General features: G+C 36.1%; 1 protein-coding gene across 1 annotated transcript in view; it reads right to left on the bottom strand.

The window, feature by feature from the left end:
• Positions 1-7,674: 7,674 nt before the first annotated feature.
• LOC139437234 (olfactory receptor 6M1-like) overlaps positions 7,675-19,372 on the bottom strand; it is a 42,410-nt gene continuing 30,712 nt past the window's right edge. The window contains exon 2 of the mRNA XM_071210876.1: positions 7,675-8,500. Within this exon, the coding sequence (XP_071066977.1) occupies positions 7,675-8,500 (826 nt within the window). The remainder of the gene's footprint in view (positions 8,501-19,372) is intronic.

Here is a 19,372-nt window from a genome sequence, read left to right as displayed (position 1 = left end):
GTAGAATTTCTGTTTGGATTGTTGGAAAAGTTTTGGTAATGAATGGTAAAAAATGGAAACACAATATTGTAAATATAATTAACAACACTGAATTATATATTTAAATGTGGTTAAAGAAGAAATTTTAGGTTATATATATTGCTACAATAAAAATTTTAAAAAAAATAGCCCTGTACAACACAAAGAGTGAACCCTAATATAAACTATGGAGTACAGTTAATGGTACAACTACAAAAAAGTGAGTTCTTAAATCAGTTGGAACAAATGTACCACAGTAATGCAATGTGTTAATAATAGTAGGGTGATATATGGGAACTCTATTTTATACATAATTCCTCTATAAACCTACTTATCTATTAATTTTTAAAAAAGTCTAATAGACATATAGGAAGTCATTGTAGGTGACTAATAAAAATGTGTGTATATGTCTCTGTAGGTATATGAATTATGACTGTGATAGAGGATAGAATGAGCATGGCCTGCTGCCTTTCCCTGTGACCCCAAATAAAGCCTGTACTCAGTATTAGATTTGTTACCCTTGCTCCTGGTATAGGTTAACAAATGTGGAGTGTTTGTGGAAATCTCTCTTTGCTGGCTGCAAATCAAGCCCTCCTGGTCATGGGTCACCTCTGTTCACTAGTGAAGTTATCCTTGCTCTCTCCCTTCTCTCTTTGGGAGTGTTGGTCTATCCAGTGTCTGTGTAAACTTTGTCTTTCTTGGCACCCCAGATACTTATATCGACATCTCGATTGCTGTCTTCTGTGTGGTAAGACTTCACCCCAGGAGGTGATAGCGGGTGACTTTCTCTCCTGACAATTAACTGTTTTCTGAAATTCATACTGGTAAAGTGAAGAATATTAGTGTGTTTTGTTCACATATTTACATCTTGGGAGTGTTACTAGAGTATAGGTCTGCATTTTGAAAAATTATTTTTATGGATTTTTCAATCAAAAGTATAGATCATGCTCTTAGTTGTTTTAGAATTATTATAGAGGAAGTAGTGGGCATGTTTTCTATGATTTCTGTCATTATTTACTACTAAGTATAGGTCATTCCATTGTCATCAGGTATATGTAATACTTGAAGTGTATGTTATTTCATTGTCAAGCAGGACTCTCCAAAATTAAGGTTATTGGGTAGAAAACATTGATTATTTCTGAAAACATGCACATTTGATGAGAAGTAATATATCCCAGAGACTACAATGGTCTTTAGAGAGCTTGGAGAATTTATTAAGCAACAAATTTGAGTCTGGGCCACTATTAACAATTGTTTTAATTAATTTGAGTGGCCTCTTAGAAGAACTGATTTAGTCATTTATAAATTAAAGTAAATAAATACACGAGAATGTGTTTTAATCCATTGCTTTTCAGCACAGGATTTTGAAGATCTAAAGTGCTATATTTTAGGTATAAGTACTGTGAGTAAAGTAATTATAACAGCAAAGTACTCATGAATCTTATACTCTCAGCCACAAATAAATCTCATAAATGCATTATCATCATTATAATACCATGAAATGATAAGTTCTACAAAATAAAATAAGGCAGAATAAAATAAAGAATAACTAAAAATACCAATATTGATAAAATAATAAAGTTCCTCTGAGATAGAAATATTTGAGTGAGACTTAGAGAAAATGAGAATGCAGGTATTTAAGGGAGAATTTTTTTCAAGCAGAAAGGCAGCACATGTAATAAGCTTACGTAATAAATGAGTGTTATTTCACAAATAAATGAAAGCAAGGTGGAAAGAAGGAAAGAAGAAAGAGGCCAGGTTGTGGAGGCTGCAGAGCAGATGAAACACATATGCTCCTAAAGGCTCTATTGACTTCCGATTTTGTTTCATTTCAAGAGAAATAATTTGAACGACTTTAAGAAGACAATGAAGTATATTATTTCAAAAAGAGTTTACCTTCTAATTAAAAGGATAGTGTGAGAGGTTCCAGGCCACGCTGTGCTTGCATGGAGGCCGATGCTCTAGCCCCCCCACCCCCTCCACCCCCCCCACCAGCTTGTCAGGTGGATAAAGTATATGGATTTTGCCTCCAAAAGTCCATCACTTTTTCTTCTCAGCATGCAATATGCATAGGTCCTTATCCCTATCCCTATCCCTAACCTTAGCCCTAACCCTAGCCCTATCCTGAACCCTAACTTCATTTTTTGTAAGTTATACTTTTTCTTCTTTCAATTTCCATAGAGAATAAAATGCAATATTAAGAATGTCTGTGAAGTTTTGGATAGTTGTAGTTTAATAGTATATTGTCAAGTCCACCTAGATTCAATGGAAGCCTAAAATTCAACCGTGTAACTGTGGGGTGATAGCATATTAGACAGATGTACTCCTGGAGACTTAAGGGTACTTTAGACAGCATCAACGTATTTCATGTGATGAAAAAAAGTAAAAACCTAAATATATCTTTTATAGTCTGAACTCTAAATAAGATTATGACCTCTTAGTAGATAATCCTATTCTGCTTTCCTTATTTTCCTTTCCCTCTGGGAGCACTTCAGTTTCTACCATTTTAAGGTATAACCAATTTTAATTGTTATAGGTTCCAAATCATTCTTTTGTTTTTGTTGGTTGTTTGTCCTTCATATCAGAGTTCTTCATTAATTTTAAAGAAGTGCACTAAGTGATTGGTGTTATACAGTAAATCTGGCTCAAGAAATAATCACCATTGCCTTCATTGTATGGCACCAACCCTATTTCCCTTTGGCAATCAGCATCAATCCCCCTGGCCAGTAAATATTCCTGTTTCTGTAAGTGAATGAATAAAAATAATATTGACTATGGCCATCTCACCCAAATCTCTTCTCCTTTTGGATACTGGCTTCTCAAAGCACTCAGGTACTTGCCATGATATAAAAATACTGGCTACATAAGATTTCATAGGAAATGTACATTGTTAAAAGAATAATCAAATTTGGTCCCTGGAATATTTCAAAATTGGACTGGCACAATCTCTCATCATTGATAGATGTAAATATAAAATTTATATATGACATTGTGTTCTCATCATGTGATCAAGTTGGGTCTATTGAATATCTGAAGAACCTATGCAAAGAGAAAAGAGAGATACAAGATGACAAAAAATGCCAGGTATCAGTTGTTTCATGTAATTGTCTAGTAATAAGGCTGGGACCTTTTATAAGAAGTCAACACTTTCTTTGATATTTAAGTCCTATTTTGAGGTAATGATAAAAGCAAAAAAATAATTGTAAAGTACAATAAAATTTCATAATGGCAATGGTATAAAGGTTGGTGAAAGCTAATTGATTTGGTTTTATCTTACATCTTTAGAGTGGTGAAATGTATAGTACAAATAAATGTCAAGGTAACTGGAGAAGAAACTCTTTGCAAATGGAATAAAATGAGGACTCATAAAGAAGACGCATAAACTAACACAAAAGAGAAATGAAACGTTAAAAGCAAAAGTTGGAATCAACCCAAATGCCCATCAATAGATGAATGGATAAACAAAAGGTGGTATTTACATACAATGGAATACTACTCAGTTTTGAGAAGGAATACAGTACTAACACATGGATAACATGGATGAATCTTGAGGAACTTATGTTGAATGAAGCAAGCCAGGCATTGAAGGACACATATTACATGATCTCTCTGATATGAATTAAGCAAATCAAGCTGTCTCATACAGCTAGAGACTGGAGATAGGCTTAAAGGAAATAGGGGGTGAGAGCAAGGTTGTGAGCCAATGCCCACATTGGCAGGCAAAAACCTATGATAGGAAAGTGGATTTGGCCCACTGCCTACCACACAGGAGGTCCAAGGTTCAAACCCAGGGCCTCCTGACCTATGTGATGAGCTGGCCCATGCATGGTGCTGATGTGCACAAGGAGTGCTGTGCCATGCAGGGGTGTGCCCTGAATAGGGGAGCCCCACACACAATGAGTGTGCCCCATAAGGAGAGCCATCCAGTATGAAAAAAAGTGCAGTGTGCCCAGGAATGGCACAACACACACATGGAGAGCTGACACAGCAAGAAGATACAACAAAATGAGACACAGATTCTGGGTGCCGCTGACAAGAATACAGGCAGACACAGAACACACAGTGAATGGACACAGAGAGCAGACAAATGGAGGGGGATGGGGAAGTGGAGAGAAAAAATCTATAATAAAGTGGAGGTAAGTACTTGTGCAGTGAAGGGATAGATGGGGACATGGGGATAGTATTGGTTTGGGCTTTGCAGGCTTAAAGTTGCCTGGGTTGGGAGGATGGGTCAAATTGTCCAAGGAATGAGAAGGAGTGTTGGGGGGGAGCAAATGAACACAGGAGATTGCTGGACATGTGGTTGAAACTATAATGTTGAGAAAATACTTTAGAAAATATATGGAAGGGTTACTGGTTTAAAGTGTTTGATGGAGGCATCTGGCACAGGGTGGCACAAGCAGGCTTCTAGGGAGTGTGAGTGCTCATTGTGTTATAGTGGATTTTATCAGTGGATGGAGAGCCATAAAATGAGTAGAAATGTGTTATGCCCCCATCCTGGGGAAGCCTGATGTTCTCAAGCAGAGGGGTGGGTATCTCTCAAGAGCACGGGTGGCTCACCATGGTAGAGGACAGACTAGTGTGTCAAGCCCTCAGCATTGTTGCAAGTATCTATGAATTTTGTCCTTAGAGCAATGAAGCTTGGTTGTCACTGTGGGCCCTAAGGGGAGGGGGAGAGGAATAGAATAGTTGGAAGAGGGGGTAACTGGGGGGGGGCAGTGGAAGTGTTCTGCATGATCCTGCAATGATAGATACAAGCCATTTTAAATATTACCAAAATTTATAAATGTAAACAGTCTAAAATGTAAACCATAATGGAACTATGGTTGGTAGCTATGTTTCAATATCTGTACATCACTTGCAGCAAATATAACATCTATATGTAAAAAGATCTTTCCTGGGGAAGGGGAAAAGGGTTTGATGGATATATGGGAGATCACAGAGGAGTTCAACTGTGGCAGGGGAGGAGCAATGGTGTGGGGTGTCATTGATGGGGGGATGCATGAGTGAGAGGGAGGTCTCCGGGGCATGCATATAAGCTATATAGATATGTTCAGATGTTCATTGGGTATTGACATAGAGGGTAGAGTATCACACCACAACTGAGGAGTGTTGATGCCCCATTCTGAGACACTTTTTTGCACTCCCTAATGAAGCAGCAACAATTCCCCAAGTACAAGAGCAGAGACCAGTGAAGAAGGATGGTCCAATGATGGGCCCTTGATACTGATAACTATGCTTATGGGCTTGTGTGCTTGAAATTTCAGCTCAGCCTAGAGCTGCAGGGTGCCTAAGAGTTACCTCTTGAGAACCTTCATGTGCTCAAATGTGTCCACTCTCTAAGCCAAATTCAGCATTTAAATGCATTACCTTCCCCCAGGGTGGGACATGACTCCCAGGGATGAGCCTCCCTGATGCTGAGGGATTACTACCAATCACTAACTGGTGATGCAATTAGAAAAAGACCTTGAATACAAAGGAGGAAATGGTAAAGACAAATGATTTTATATGGCTAAGAGACTTCAAAATGAGTCAAGAGGTCATCAGCAGGGTTGCACTTACTTACACACATCTCAGCAGGATCTCAGAGATGGCCAAAGTAGAAACAACACCAGGTAGTGATGCTCCTGAGTGCTGCAGAGACACCCAGGCCCTACAGTCCATGACAGATAACTCTGGAGTTCAGTGCCTTGCCAGTTGGCCCTACTTTAGAATTTGTGCTCATAACTGCGATGGAATTGGACTCAGACGTGACCTCTCTATGCATGCTTCTTCTGACACTTTTCTGAACCTGTGGTTGACACTGGGGTTGGTGTAAGCTCAGGAGACTAGAATCTCAGGACTTTCTATGTGCCAGCTGGGCCCTGAGCCTCAGCAGAGTTGCAAGACTTACTCTCCAGTTCATTGGACTTACCCAGTCAGCTAATAGGGAGGTGATAATGGTCAACCACCACACCTAGAAACAGAGAGTTTACAGCTGCAAGGAGCAGAATTCCATCCATCAGTCATGTGATATCTAAGCCCCCTCTTGATTTAGAGGTGGAGTGGACATCACCATCCCCAGGGTCCTCAGGATGGAGGAATAGAATATGGATTACAGTGGACTCACTGGTATTCTTCTAGAGAATTATTATGACTTCAACAATGGAAGAAATTATATCATTGATGTGGCTACAGTGGCTATGGGAGTTGCTGAAGGCAGGGAAAGGGAAAAAGAGATGTGATATTGGGGTATTTTCGGGACTTAGTGTTGTCCTGAATGATATTGCAGGGACAGATGCAGGCCATTATATATCCTGCCATAATCCACTGAATGGACTGGGAGAGAATGTAAAGTACAACATAAACTATAATCCATGTTGTGTGGCAATGCTTAAAAATGTACTCCTCAAATGCAATGAACGTACCACAGTAATGAAAGATGATGTCAATGTGGGAGGAGTGAGGGCTGTAGAGAGTGGGGTATATGGGAACCTCTTATATTTTTTACTATAACGTTTTGTATAATTTATGTATCTTGAAAGGAAGATAATAATTTTTTTAAAAACATGTTAAAGTGTTAACAAACATTTGTGTGGAATCAAACCAATTTGAAAATGGTTTCTTAATATTTAAGGTGAGACAGGGCGTTGACTCATTTATGAATAGGATGTTTGAAAATCCTTTGTCAGAAATGAATGAGTTTGGGTCCAAATTCAACTTGGCTGTAGTTTATAAACAAAGAAAATTTAATATGGAGATCAGGAGCAAAGGACCAGACATAGAAGCCAGAGAAGAGACACAGATCACCATGTGACAGAGAAATGCCATCACCAGAACCCTTGCAAATCTGAGAGAAAGCATGGCCTTGCTAACATCTTGATTTTGTACTTCTAGCATTCAAAACTGTGAGGCAGTAAATGCTGTGTTTTATAAAAAAAAAAAGAAGAAGAAGAAGATGCACGAACTGTCACAAAAGAGAAATGAAATGTTAAAGGCAAAATCCGTGGGAAAATGTGAGAAATAAATATTAAAATGAATAATAAAAAGTCAATAACTTCAATAATAGTCAATGTTAAGTTACCATTGAAGTTTATGTACCACAGAATTTATTCTTTATTTATATTCTATTGTGTGAGTGTATGTGCATGCCCTTCTTACCCGACCCAGAGCTGAATTGTTCCTTTTTTCCAAATTCCATACATATAAATGCAACCAAGTACTAAACTCATACATTACTATATTTTGACCATTCTTAACCAGTAGCATTAACACCAACACATATATTAACTACTACATCTACCACAAGGGTCCTATTACCACCAGGATATTATAATTTTTAATATTTTCTTAGCTCTTTAAACATATATACAGTAATCCATTCAAACTATTATTTATGATTGGAAATGATATATATACATAATATAGTAATGTCCAGTTTGCACTATCACATTGTGGACTGTAAGCCTTAGTAAGACCGAGATTCCCCATGGTTGCAATGATTCTCAAACATTTCATTACTTGTACCTCATCCTCTTAAGGAATTCCTGGGACTTAGACAAGGTATCCTTCAGTGCATCTTTCATGGATTCATTCCGTAAACTGAAGATGAAGGGATTCAGGAGAGGTGTGATGACACTGGAGAGGATAAAGAGGATCTTGTTGAGATGGAGACTACTATTCTGTGAGGGACGGACATATACAAAGATGGAGATCCCATAGCCCTTGGAGACTACAGTGAAGTGAGAGGCACAAGTGGCAAAGGCTTTGCTGTCCTTGTCCTGATGGTATCTTTAGAATGGTGGAGATGATATAAACATAGGAGATCACTGTAAGTGAGAGGGAGCTGATGAGCAGGACAAGGGAACTGAGGAAATCCATGAGCTTGATGGCACGTATGTCAGCACAGGCCAAATGGAGGAGTGGAGCACTGTCACAGAAAAAGTGATCAATTTCATTGGGGCCACAATATGGCAGTTTTGCTTTAAGGATGGTGGATGGGAAGATGAGGGAAAAACCACCAACCCAGGAGAGGATGACAAGCCGGATACAGAGTGAGCTGGTCATAATTGTAGGGTACTGAAGGGGACTGCAGATGGCCACATAGCGGTCATAGGACATGACAGCAAAAAGGATAAACTCAGTGCATCCAGAGAGGAAGTAAAAATAAGACTGGGTGAAACATTCACTAAATGAGAGTCTGTTCCTTTCTGACAGGAATCCTGCCAGCATCTTGGGAACAGCACAAGTTGTGGTTAATATTTCACTGAAAGAGAGGTTGCTGAGGAAGAAATACATGGGTGAGTGGAGCCTGTAATCCACAAAGATCAGTGTAATGATAAGGGTATTTCCAAGGACAGTCACCAAATAAGCCAATAAAAAAATGAAGAATAAGATGCCCCTTAGTGCTCCAGTAGTAGGTATCCCAATGAGAATAACTTCTGTCACCATGGTCCAATTTCCTCTCTCCATGCTCAGTAGGGAATCTCTTCTCCTAAGAGAACTAAGAAAGAGAAAGAAGCATGATTCATCAAACACTAAAACAGAATTTTCTAAGATAAGGGAGTTGGGCAATTTGATTCCTTCTAACAAGTTACATGATTGAAAAATATAGTTGTGCTTAATTTTTCTTATAACTTCAAGATAAGAATATATGAAAATCTATGTTCTTAATAATGATATGTAAAAATCAATTTACCTAGCAGTTATTTTAAACCCCCACATCCTTCCTTTTATCCCATATGTAAAAAGTCAGTAAGTATAATATACTTATTTTCATACACACACACACAGATATACATACTGTGTGTCATAATTGCAAGATTTTTGGTTAAGTTGGAATGAAAGCAAAAAATATATTTTTATTAAGCATTATTTAATTTTGTAGTTGATACTTTCAAATGAACTGATGTGCATTTAGATGTTATCTAGTTAACACAAGGCCTCAATTAAATCTACAAGGCACAAATTGTGTGCTGCAGCTATACCTCCAAGTTTAATTAATTTAGAGTGAAAAGCAACTGCAATTATGCTGGTTGCTGGAATGTAGAAATCAAATTAACTTTTCATCATTTATAAGCTATAAGTGACCCCCTATATAGAACTGACTCTTCACTAATGCTTTCTTTAATTTTTACTATAGTCAATGGAGGTTAATCTATTATCATAGAACTTTTAAATTGCAAGTTAATAAACAGCTAAAGGGAAGAGATATGAAGTGTATTAAACTTTTAAAAATTAGAGACTTTCCAGAACAAATTCTAGAACAACCTCCTAGCATTTCATTGATGCTTTGGAAGATCTCCAGAAATGTGTGCATGTCCATCAAGCATTAATCTTTAGCCTTAGCCAGAAATGTGTGTGATGACTCTTCTCTACATAGAAGTTAATGCAAGAATTATTCTCACTTTATGCAATTAATATAAATTTGCAGCATGTACAGAGAAAACTCCAAATTTGAAGATAACCTTTAAAAGATTTATCATTTTTAAAGAAAATTTTAACAACAGAATGTGATTTTAATAGGCAGGAAAACATCAAAAGAGATCCTCAAAGACAATCAAAGAAAATAATAAGAAAGTTTCTGAAAAATAAAGGAAGCAAAAGGAAAAATAAATATTTCCAAAATAATCACATAATTGAAAGTCAATATATCAATAATATTTGAAAAAACAATAACAAGTAATTATAACTTTCAGAATGAAATAAAAACAAAATTTTACTGTAGGCAATTTGATGAAGCATATGTAAATATAATGTATCAAACAGTAAAAAAAGCATTGTTGTATATGTCAGTGGACTTAATATATAAGAATAATACATGTTGCAACATGAATAGGCACATTAGAAATTGAGACAAAAAAGAATACAAGGAGGTTAAGAGTATATTATTGAATAATAAATTTCAGAAGACAAAGAGGTTGAGTATATATTATTTATAATAAATTTCCAGTAAACACAAATATATCTGTAAATTTATGAGGTAAGTGGGATTATATTATGCTTATCAAGGAAGATAAAACACAGGGAATAACATAAAATGAAATAAAATAATTTGACATACTCCATTTTTATTGCTGAATAAAGCAGAAAGTGAACAGTATGAAGGACAACATTAATATTACAAATGAACTGTAGCATTTCTAATTAAATTATGGAAATATATGGAAAATGTGAACATATGTAGAGAAAGATTCTATTCCTGGACTTGAAATCAGTATCTCAAAATTATATATATATTTGCATATATAACATAATTACAATTAAGTATCAGTATGATTTTTATTTTTGAAATAGGCCAAAAAATAAAATGAAATTCTGTAGAATAATACAGTTTTAAAATCTATCAGCTTTGATAATATACTATTCAATTACAGCAACTTAGGACAAATATCTAAAAATTATAAGGATGTTTTTAATATTTCATTTTATTTTTTAAGAAAATTGAAAGAAGTAAAATTTCAACTTACAAAAACTGAGGTTCCAGTGGAGGTTCTCTTGCCTAAAGACACTGGATTAGGAGACTGTCACCATGGAGGTAATGTAAAAATATGTAAAATTGAAAGATGAGATCAGGTTCTCAAATATTGGTATGCTCTCAAAAGTGTTAAAACCATAATACTGCATGGTGTTACTCAGGAGTTTAGCAAGGGGGATGAAGAAAGAGAGAGGTGAGATAGAGATAACATAGAACTAGAGCTAGAGGGCAGAGAGAAAGTGAGGGGGAGAGATTATTCAGGGAAGAAATAATAAAAATTGTAGGCATAATGTCTTTCAATGATGGTTAAAGAAAACGTGATAAGGAATAGTGATACTATAGAAACCAAAGTGTTGATGTTATGAAGCAAAATATTCTGAGGGTCTGCATTATTAAATTATTGATATGATTTCCTTAAACTTTTAAAAAAAATAAATATTTAAATCTATTAGATTGGACAAAACTATGCCTACTATCTATCCTTCAAGTAATTCTTAGGCATTTAATATGGGTCAAAGGCATCTTTTGTTCGTGCCTAACATCTAGGTATAATTTAGTAAATATTCTCTGTACGTTCCAGTCTCATTTTCTTGAACATTCAACTTTCTCCTTAATAATCCCAAACCTTGCTTGATAACATGTCTCCAGTGCCCAGTGTAACGTCCTTCGCTGAGGAAAAAGGAAGAGAATGTCCTGATTTTGATCCATTTTTCTTTCCTTTGGAATCAGGTTTCATAGCTGAGAAGATGGTTGTTTGTCCAGGAACTGTGGAGCCCAGATCCTCCAGTCAAATTACCACAGGAAATTGTCACAGCACAAACCTAGAAGAAAGTCTCACTGAGACTAGCAAGACTTTAAAAGCAGACCAGAACCCCTCAGGGGCAACTTTACTGAGGAATAACAGCAAGCTTGTTTCTTCTCACTCTTCAAATTACTTTGTAAACTCAATGACTCTATTCCATAGAGATACAAATACATGTAAAAAACTTTATTTCCCAGGAGACTTTCTTGGCTAAGGAATTTCAAATAATTTGAACAATGTTGTTCTGAGCTGTCTATACAGCCACAGAGAAAATTCATGAACATTCAAATATGTATGTATGTATGTATGATCTATAATCATGCAGGACCTGAGAGCTTCAGCTAGTTGTCCTTCAGTGTTGGAGAGACTTGAACTCAGTTACTGCTCATTTTCAGAGGGTGACTTTAATGAATGTAAAGGAGTATTTCATAAACAGAAATGCATGAATGCGAAGTCAGGAAATATCAAGTAAGGTCTGAAAATAGAATAGCAGAAGTATATGAAACAAAACTTTGAGAAATTACTCATAATGTTAAAATTTTAATTGTTTTAATTATTTAGGAATTGCAATTACATTTTATATGTATGCACATTTTATTTATTAGTAAGAATTGTGTACATTTGTACTCCCTGCTTTAAACCTTGGTATTATATCATATTTTCCTTATTCCTAACCATTTTATTCATCTATTGACAACCACTAATGGTGACAGAGTTGTTCTTACTCTTCAGGATTTATGTGTTATTATGTGACTCACTAAATAAAATAGTGTCACATAAAGGAATACAAGACATCACTAGTAGACATACAACCTAGGAGAAGTAGGACCAGGTAATAAAAATTGTGGTCTTACCGGCAATTCACGAGGATGTTGAAATGTGGTTGCATTTGAACATGTGAAGATGGTGGGAGGGAAAGTGGTTTTTGTTGGAAAAATAATTAAAAGGCTGAAATGAAAATATGCTTAGAAAAAGAAATACCTGGAAATAAAGAAATGAGACAAATTTAGTAAATACTAATTTTCAGTGCCCTTTAATGATAAAAATGATACACATTTCAATATAATCAATATTGTGAATAAATAAATTAGTTTTGTGCTCATTTGAAATCAGCAAAATTATAATACTGTGCCTTAAAAGAAAACGTTTGTTGAACATGTGGCCTGGCTTGACAAATGGACTCCCGACTTATCCCCCATTATTCCCCTTCTTTTATCACTCCCCATTCCTCATTAGAAATTCTTAAATATTATTCTAGAGTCTTATTTCTCATGGGATGTTTCCAAATATACCTGTGCCCATAAATGTCATTATCCTGATATTAGTAGTTTTGATGAAACCTGTTCTCATCAAGTTTCCCAATATTATTCTACAGTCCACATTATTGGTCAGAAGTTCCTAATATTATTACTTAGAGCCACAACTCTTCGTAGGACCTTTACCAGTAATACACAGTGTCACCACTCCTCATAAGAAGGCTATTACATTAATCCAGGGTCCCCGCTCCTTATCAGAACCATCCCATATTATATGCCACCCCATCCTCATTTCCCAATATAATGCTAGGAACTCCATTCCCCCAGGATGTTCTAAATATTTAACCACTGTCCCATGACTTATCAGAATCTTCCCAATAGTATACCAGTGCCCTGATTCCTCATCAGAAATTTCCCAGTATTATAGTGCTGCTTCCAATCCATTGCAACTTCACTGGTATGTCAATGCCCCTTATCCTATCAGAATTCCCATTAATATATCCTTATCAGATGTTTTCCAATATTACACTATTGTTCCCATTCTTCATAAAAATTTCCCAATATTACAGTTGTGCCTCTATTACTCTATAGGACATTACTAACATTACTAACATTATACCAATAATCCAATTCCTCAATATATGCATCCCATTGCTGCTATTCCTCATAAAAAATTTCACAATATACCAGTTTCTCCATTCCTCTTTGAGATATTCTTAGTATTATATCAGTGCTTTTCCTCATTATAAATGTCTATATGTGATTCCAGTTCCTCCATATTTCATCAGTTATTTCTCCATATTACTTCACTGCAACAACTTTCATAAGATATTTGTGAATATGCTTTCAGTTCAGTTTCTCAATGAAGTCCCAGTCTCCCATTTGTCTTCAGAGTTCCTCATATTATACCACTGCCCCCTGTCCTCATCTAGTTTCCCTCATCTTATACTATTGTCTTCATCCATCCTCAGTGGTTCTGAATATAACTGTAGTGCTCCTATTCCTCATTGGAATTTTCATAACATAGTTCAGTGTCAGAAATTCCTCTTTATAATAGTTACATGGATTCCTAATTGGAAATTTCTTATTATTATATATAAGACATTATTATTTGTTTTTCAGTATTTTAGCACTGCCCCTTTGATCAACTGAAGTTCTCTATGTGATATCAGTACCCATATTCCTCTTCATATAGTTCTTAATATTAGACCATTACCCCTTTCTCTTTAAAATCTCTCCCATAATACTCTAATGCTTCCATTCCTTTTCAGAAGATTGCAGATGTTATACCAAGACTCCCATTCCTCATCAAATTTTTGCCATATTATACTTTCTCTTAGTCTGCATCAAAAGTGTCTTATCTTCTGAACCCCCAATCCCAGGCAGAATTATACAATTATCACACCATTATATCCATTTCTCATCAGAAATTTTATATTTACCATTTCCCAGATACTCCTGATAGGTTTCTCCACATTAAGGAAGCCCACCATTCCTTGATAGAAGATTCCAAATATATTGGTGCCCCCCATTTCCTTTAGAGTTTTGTCCATATGATACCTGTGTTCTTAGTCGTCCTTAGAAGCTTTGCAATATATCAGCTGTTACTCCATGATCATCAGAATTTTCTCGTATTTTACCAGTATCCCCATTTGAGAAACTTCTTAATATATTATATGAATGCCCCCATTCCTCATCAGAAGTTTCTCTATTTGTTAACAGTTTCATATTCCTCTTCAAAACTTGTCCAACATCACACTATTTCTCTTTCCCCATTAGAAGTTTAACCCACACAATATCAGTCCTCCCTTTCCACACTTCAAAGTTTCCCACTGCCCATTTATATTAATATATTTATCCATATGATACCAGTGAATACATTCTCATTGAAAAGTTTTACAAGTGATGTCAGGGTCCACATTCCTAATAAAAGTTTTGTTATAAAAAGAAGCCTTTGTTCATTAGAATTTTCACAATATTACCCAAGGTTGACTATTCCTCATAAGAATTTTTCTCATGATATTATTGCCATATTTTCATTAGGTGTTTTTCAATATTGTGACAGTGTCACCATGCTTAGTAAGTTTTTCCATAGGGTTACACTATTACAGTGATCTTATTTCTTTTCTGAATATCCTCAGTATTACAGCAATGCAACCATTAATTTCAGATGTTTTGTCATATTATACCAGTGTCTGATATGGAAGTTCTTAATATTTTTTCAGTGTCCTGGTTCATCATTAGGAGTTTCCTTGTATTATATCAGAATCTCGATTCTTCACTGGGAATTTCCCATATTATATATTTACCTTCTTTATTAGATATTTCAGAAATTTCTCCATATGTTCCCAGTATCACCATTCTTCTTCAGAAGTTTTCTAATATTTTACTAGTTGCCTGTATACCTCATAAAATTTTCCCAAAGTTACCATTCCCTACTCCATTCCTCATATCCCATTTCCCATCAGGTATTTCCCATTAGAAGTTTCCCAATATTCACCTGAATTACCAAACATTAAAATGCACCTCCTATCTTCATAGAATCTGATCTATTATTATACTAGTGTCCCACAGTTTTCACAAGATGTTGCCCAACAATTATGCAAGTGCTCCCGTGTCTTATTAAAATTGCCCAAGATTATATCAATTCCACCATTTATTTTGTGAGGATTCACTGTATTATACCAGTACTCTAAACACTCACCATGAATTTCCCAATATTATACTGATTTCTTCCTTCCTTTTAAGAAGCTCAGCAATATTATACCATTACCCCCATTCCTTATTAATAGTTTCTCCTTTAGATACCAATGTTCCATTCATTTTCAAAAGCCCCAGTATTTATATCAGGGTTCCAAGTTCTGTTTTTCCTATTTTTTTCTTTTTGTGAATTTGAAATAAACTTGTTTATTAAAAATATCAAATTCTCATATTAAACAAAATCACAAAATTTTCATGAGGTTTGACTCTATTATAAGGCTGTGACTATTGCTTATTTGAAAATTCACTATATTATACCAATGCTCACACATTCCTCATCAGAAATTTGCTAATATTATAATTGTGTTCTCATTCCTCTTTGGAAATTTCCCAATATTATTCCATTCTTCCTACCCCTCATTCAAAATTTACAAATAATACATCAATAACCAGGATTCTCATCAGAAATATCTACCTATTATATAAGTGTACACTTTCTTTACAGGAGTTTCACAATATTATACTAGCAAACCTATTCTTAATTAGGAGATTTCCAATATTGTACCAGTACACCTTCCACATGAAAATTTGACCATTATTATATCCAGATCTCCATTCCTCACTGGACAGTTTCTAGTCCATCTTCCCTCATTAGAATTGTCACAATATTATTTTGGTTATGCTTTCTTTCCTAGAAGAAGATTTCTCATAATACAACAGTTCCTCAATTCTTATAGAAATTTTCCAAATATTGTACATTCATTCCTCTTATACAATTTTATATTGTTATACAATTATTCCTATTCCACATTGAACTTCAGAATTTCCCCCAGTTATGTTAGTGTCTCCATTTCTTGTAAGAAGTTTTCTCATATTATACCAGAGCCCACATTCCTTGCTGTAAATACCCTGGATAGTGCTATGGGTTATGTGTCCACCAACGTGTAAGTCAGTAAATAGTAACAAGGCAAGTGGAGAGTCAAGTATATTTCCAATGTTCTAAGTAGCCTGCAAGAATTGAGTATCTTTGAATAATTGATGATATAAATTTAAGTAGGAATATGCTCTTCTTACATGTTCATCTATGTATAGACCCTGTCATCATTTTATATAATGTTATCATAGATAGATGTCTAAACATTAGACATTCTTTCAAATCAGTAAATAAATTAAACTTAACAAGCAGCATATACATTTAACCAATTTCACCCCATTATTAATATTTGTACTCTCATGGGATGAAATTTTGCTCATTAAAAGTTTGAGTTCCAGTAATGAATCCCTGGACATTTACCAGAGTTTGCAGATGAGCAATAGGTTTATTCTTACTTAAGACTCAGATTTTAATTGATCACTTGTGACTCACTGAGATACATTGTCCATTTGGTATGGAAAACTCAATAGCCCAGAACTATCAAGCATAAGTACATAAAATACACATGCACACAGGCAAAGACATGTGTTGTCACATTTCAATAATAATACAGCTGAAATATTGACGTGATACAATAATGCATTTGGAACAATTAAGTTCAGTGGCTGTGGCCAAGGTCCTCAAGATCACTCTCTGGTTTTTATGTATTACTAGAAGGAATCATAGAGTTCAGAAAAAATGGTTAGACTCATAATTATGGTTTATTACAGTGAAAGACAAAACTCAAGATTAGTGATGACAAAGGTGCATGGAATGAAGTTCAGAAGAAAGAAGGTGCAAGTTGTCAATTTTCCTCTCCTAGTGAAGTTGCATGGATGAATTTAATTCACCCAGCAATAATGTTGAATATCAACACATCACAGTGGGGCCAATCAGCAAAGCTCCCACAAAACTTGCTGTCCAATATTTTTACTGAGAATTAGATAGCCATGTAGCACCAATATGACTTACCTCGGGTATTCATACTCCAATTCCCACAACCCCGAGGTAAAACTGACATGAAGTGATTGAAAGGCCCAGAAATACAAAAACAAGTATTCACAACAATCATTTTGCTATTGTAAAATACATGGATTGGCCCAGGGTCTCAGATATACAAATCACTCTTACTGTACAGGATATGCCAATGGCTTAGAGGATATCTCCCATTAGCCTGCCAACAGCCAGTTCTGAAGATCTTTGGAATGTGCAGAGCTTGGGTAAACTAAGCCTCCTGAGTTAATCCCAGCCCCCTGGCCCTTGGTCCGGGTTCTCTTAGAGAAAAATGATCATATTTTTTCTGTGCATCTGCATTTAGTATGCCATATATATAGATTTACAGAAATAGTATATGAATAAGTGTAACAATATTTGGAGGATTCAGGGTGGGGTAGGGATTCATTTAAAGAAACAACTAATCCACCATATAAAACCAATACATACATTTTCATATTCTTGTATTAATTTGGTTACTCATTTTTGCTTTGGCCTACAACTATTTGTATTAAACCATGGTGAACTATTTAGTATAGAATGTTGGAAACTGAGGCACAGTGGCCTCTCAAGGAGAGACATGCTGTCCCCATGCTAGTGCTGTCTCCATGGCTACACTTGCAACCTAAGGAATGTGGCAATTAAGAGTTCCCAGCAAATGGGATGAAGCTGTTAAAGGCTGAAAGAAAAAATGAGCACATACCTTTTGTAGTGAATAGAACACTTAGACTTTGTACCTTGAGATAAGATTTTTAAAAATTCCTTAGACTATGGGTAATGCTGCTTGATGTCACATAGGCTACATGGTCCTGCTTGTTGTCATGTACACTGGGGAATATAGAGAGCCCCTTGTAAACAACAAAGTTGTCTGAGGAATTATTACTCACAGACCCCCTGATCCCAGCTCTCTTATGCGTCCTTTCCCCCTTTTCTCTTTCTTCCATTCCCGATACCCTTTGGGTCCAAATCTCCAACATCTGGCACCCAACATGGGGCCCAAAGAAGTTAGTGAATCTTCCACATCAGTATTGGGAACCACGGAAAAGACCTCGCTGAGGGTTGTGTGCCATCCTAAGCAGTGTGACTCGAGTCTTCTGTTAGGTAAGTAACATTTTCTGTGAAGTCATCAGGGTAATGGGTAATCGAACTGGACGTGTGGAAGAACATTCACAAGTGTTAAAAACCTTATTGAAAGCTAGTGGGGTGCCTGTAAAAAAGTTGTGAGTTAAAAGAACTGTTTGCTTTAATACAAAAGCATTGTGGTTGGTTTCAGCCTCGGGGACGTAATGTCTTAAATTCAAAACAGTGGAAACGTGTAACAAAGGCTTTATGAAGAGCGTATCGGAAAGGGGAATCCATTCCTTTATCTGTGAGGGCTTTGTGCCAGCAAATTGCTGCCACCTTAGATCCTTTCCAATCACATGAAGATGAGGAAGAAGAAATTATTCTCTTTTCAAAACCCATAGATGAAAATGGAGGGCCATTTGAAAGAACTAAACTCTGAACCAAAAGGTGGAGGAGAATCTCCTGGCTTTATGCCTAATCCCAGTACTAATCCTTTTATAGATAAAAAGACAACTGTCTGCTCTAATGAAATATCCAATCTCCATATATCTTATCCAGGTGCTTATCCTAGTTTATAGTCAGTCCAACCTACTATACTTGATGAGCCACCTAGCTTATATCCAGTCCAACCTACTGCGCCCGATGAGCTGCCGCTTGTGGCTGCCCCATCCTCAGCCCCTGGAATTTTTTCAGATATGGCAGACACTTTACCCTGTGTTAAAAAGATAGTTGTTTCCAACCCCACTCCTCAAACACCCTTGAAGCGCTGTTTACTGCAAGGGTCTCGACAAGGGGATCTGGAGGCTGTGCAATTTTTATCAGGTTTTCTGGTTATATCATGACCAATTCCATCAGATGCTAATAATCCTCAGGGATGTGCTGAGTTCCATCATGAACCAATACCTTTTAAACTATTGAAAAATTTAAAACAGGCTTGCATGCAGTATGGGGTTAATTCTCCATATACGTTTGGCTTAGGTCAGGGCATGGCTCAGGCAGATAGATTGATTCCTTGGGACTGGGAAATGTTAGCCCGTACTGTTCTTAGCCCTGCTGAATTTTTGCATTTTAAAACTTGGTGAACTGATGAGGCTAATATGACTGCACGGTGAAATGCTGGTCAAGACCCTCTGATCTTGATATTGGCAGAACAGCTATTGGGAATAGGA

This window comes from Dasypus novemcinctus, chromosome 21 (genome assembly GCF_030445035.2).
Source record: "Dasypus novemcinctus isolate mDasNov1 chromosome 21, mDasNov1.1.hap2, whole genome shotgun sequence".
Classification (NCBI taxonomy): Eukaryota; Metazoa; Chordata; class Mammalia; order Cingulata; family Dasypodidae; genus Dasypus; species Dasypus novemcinctus.
The sequence above is the reverse complement of the archived record's forward strand: the minus strand, read 5'-3'. Positions and strand labels throughout refer to the sequence as shown.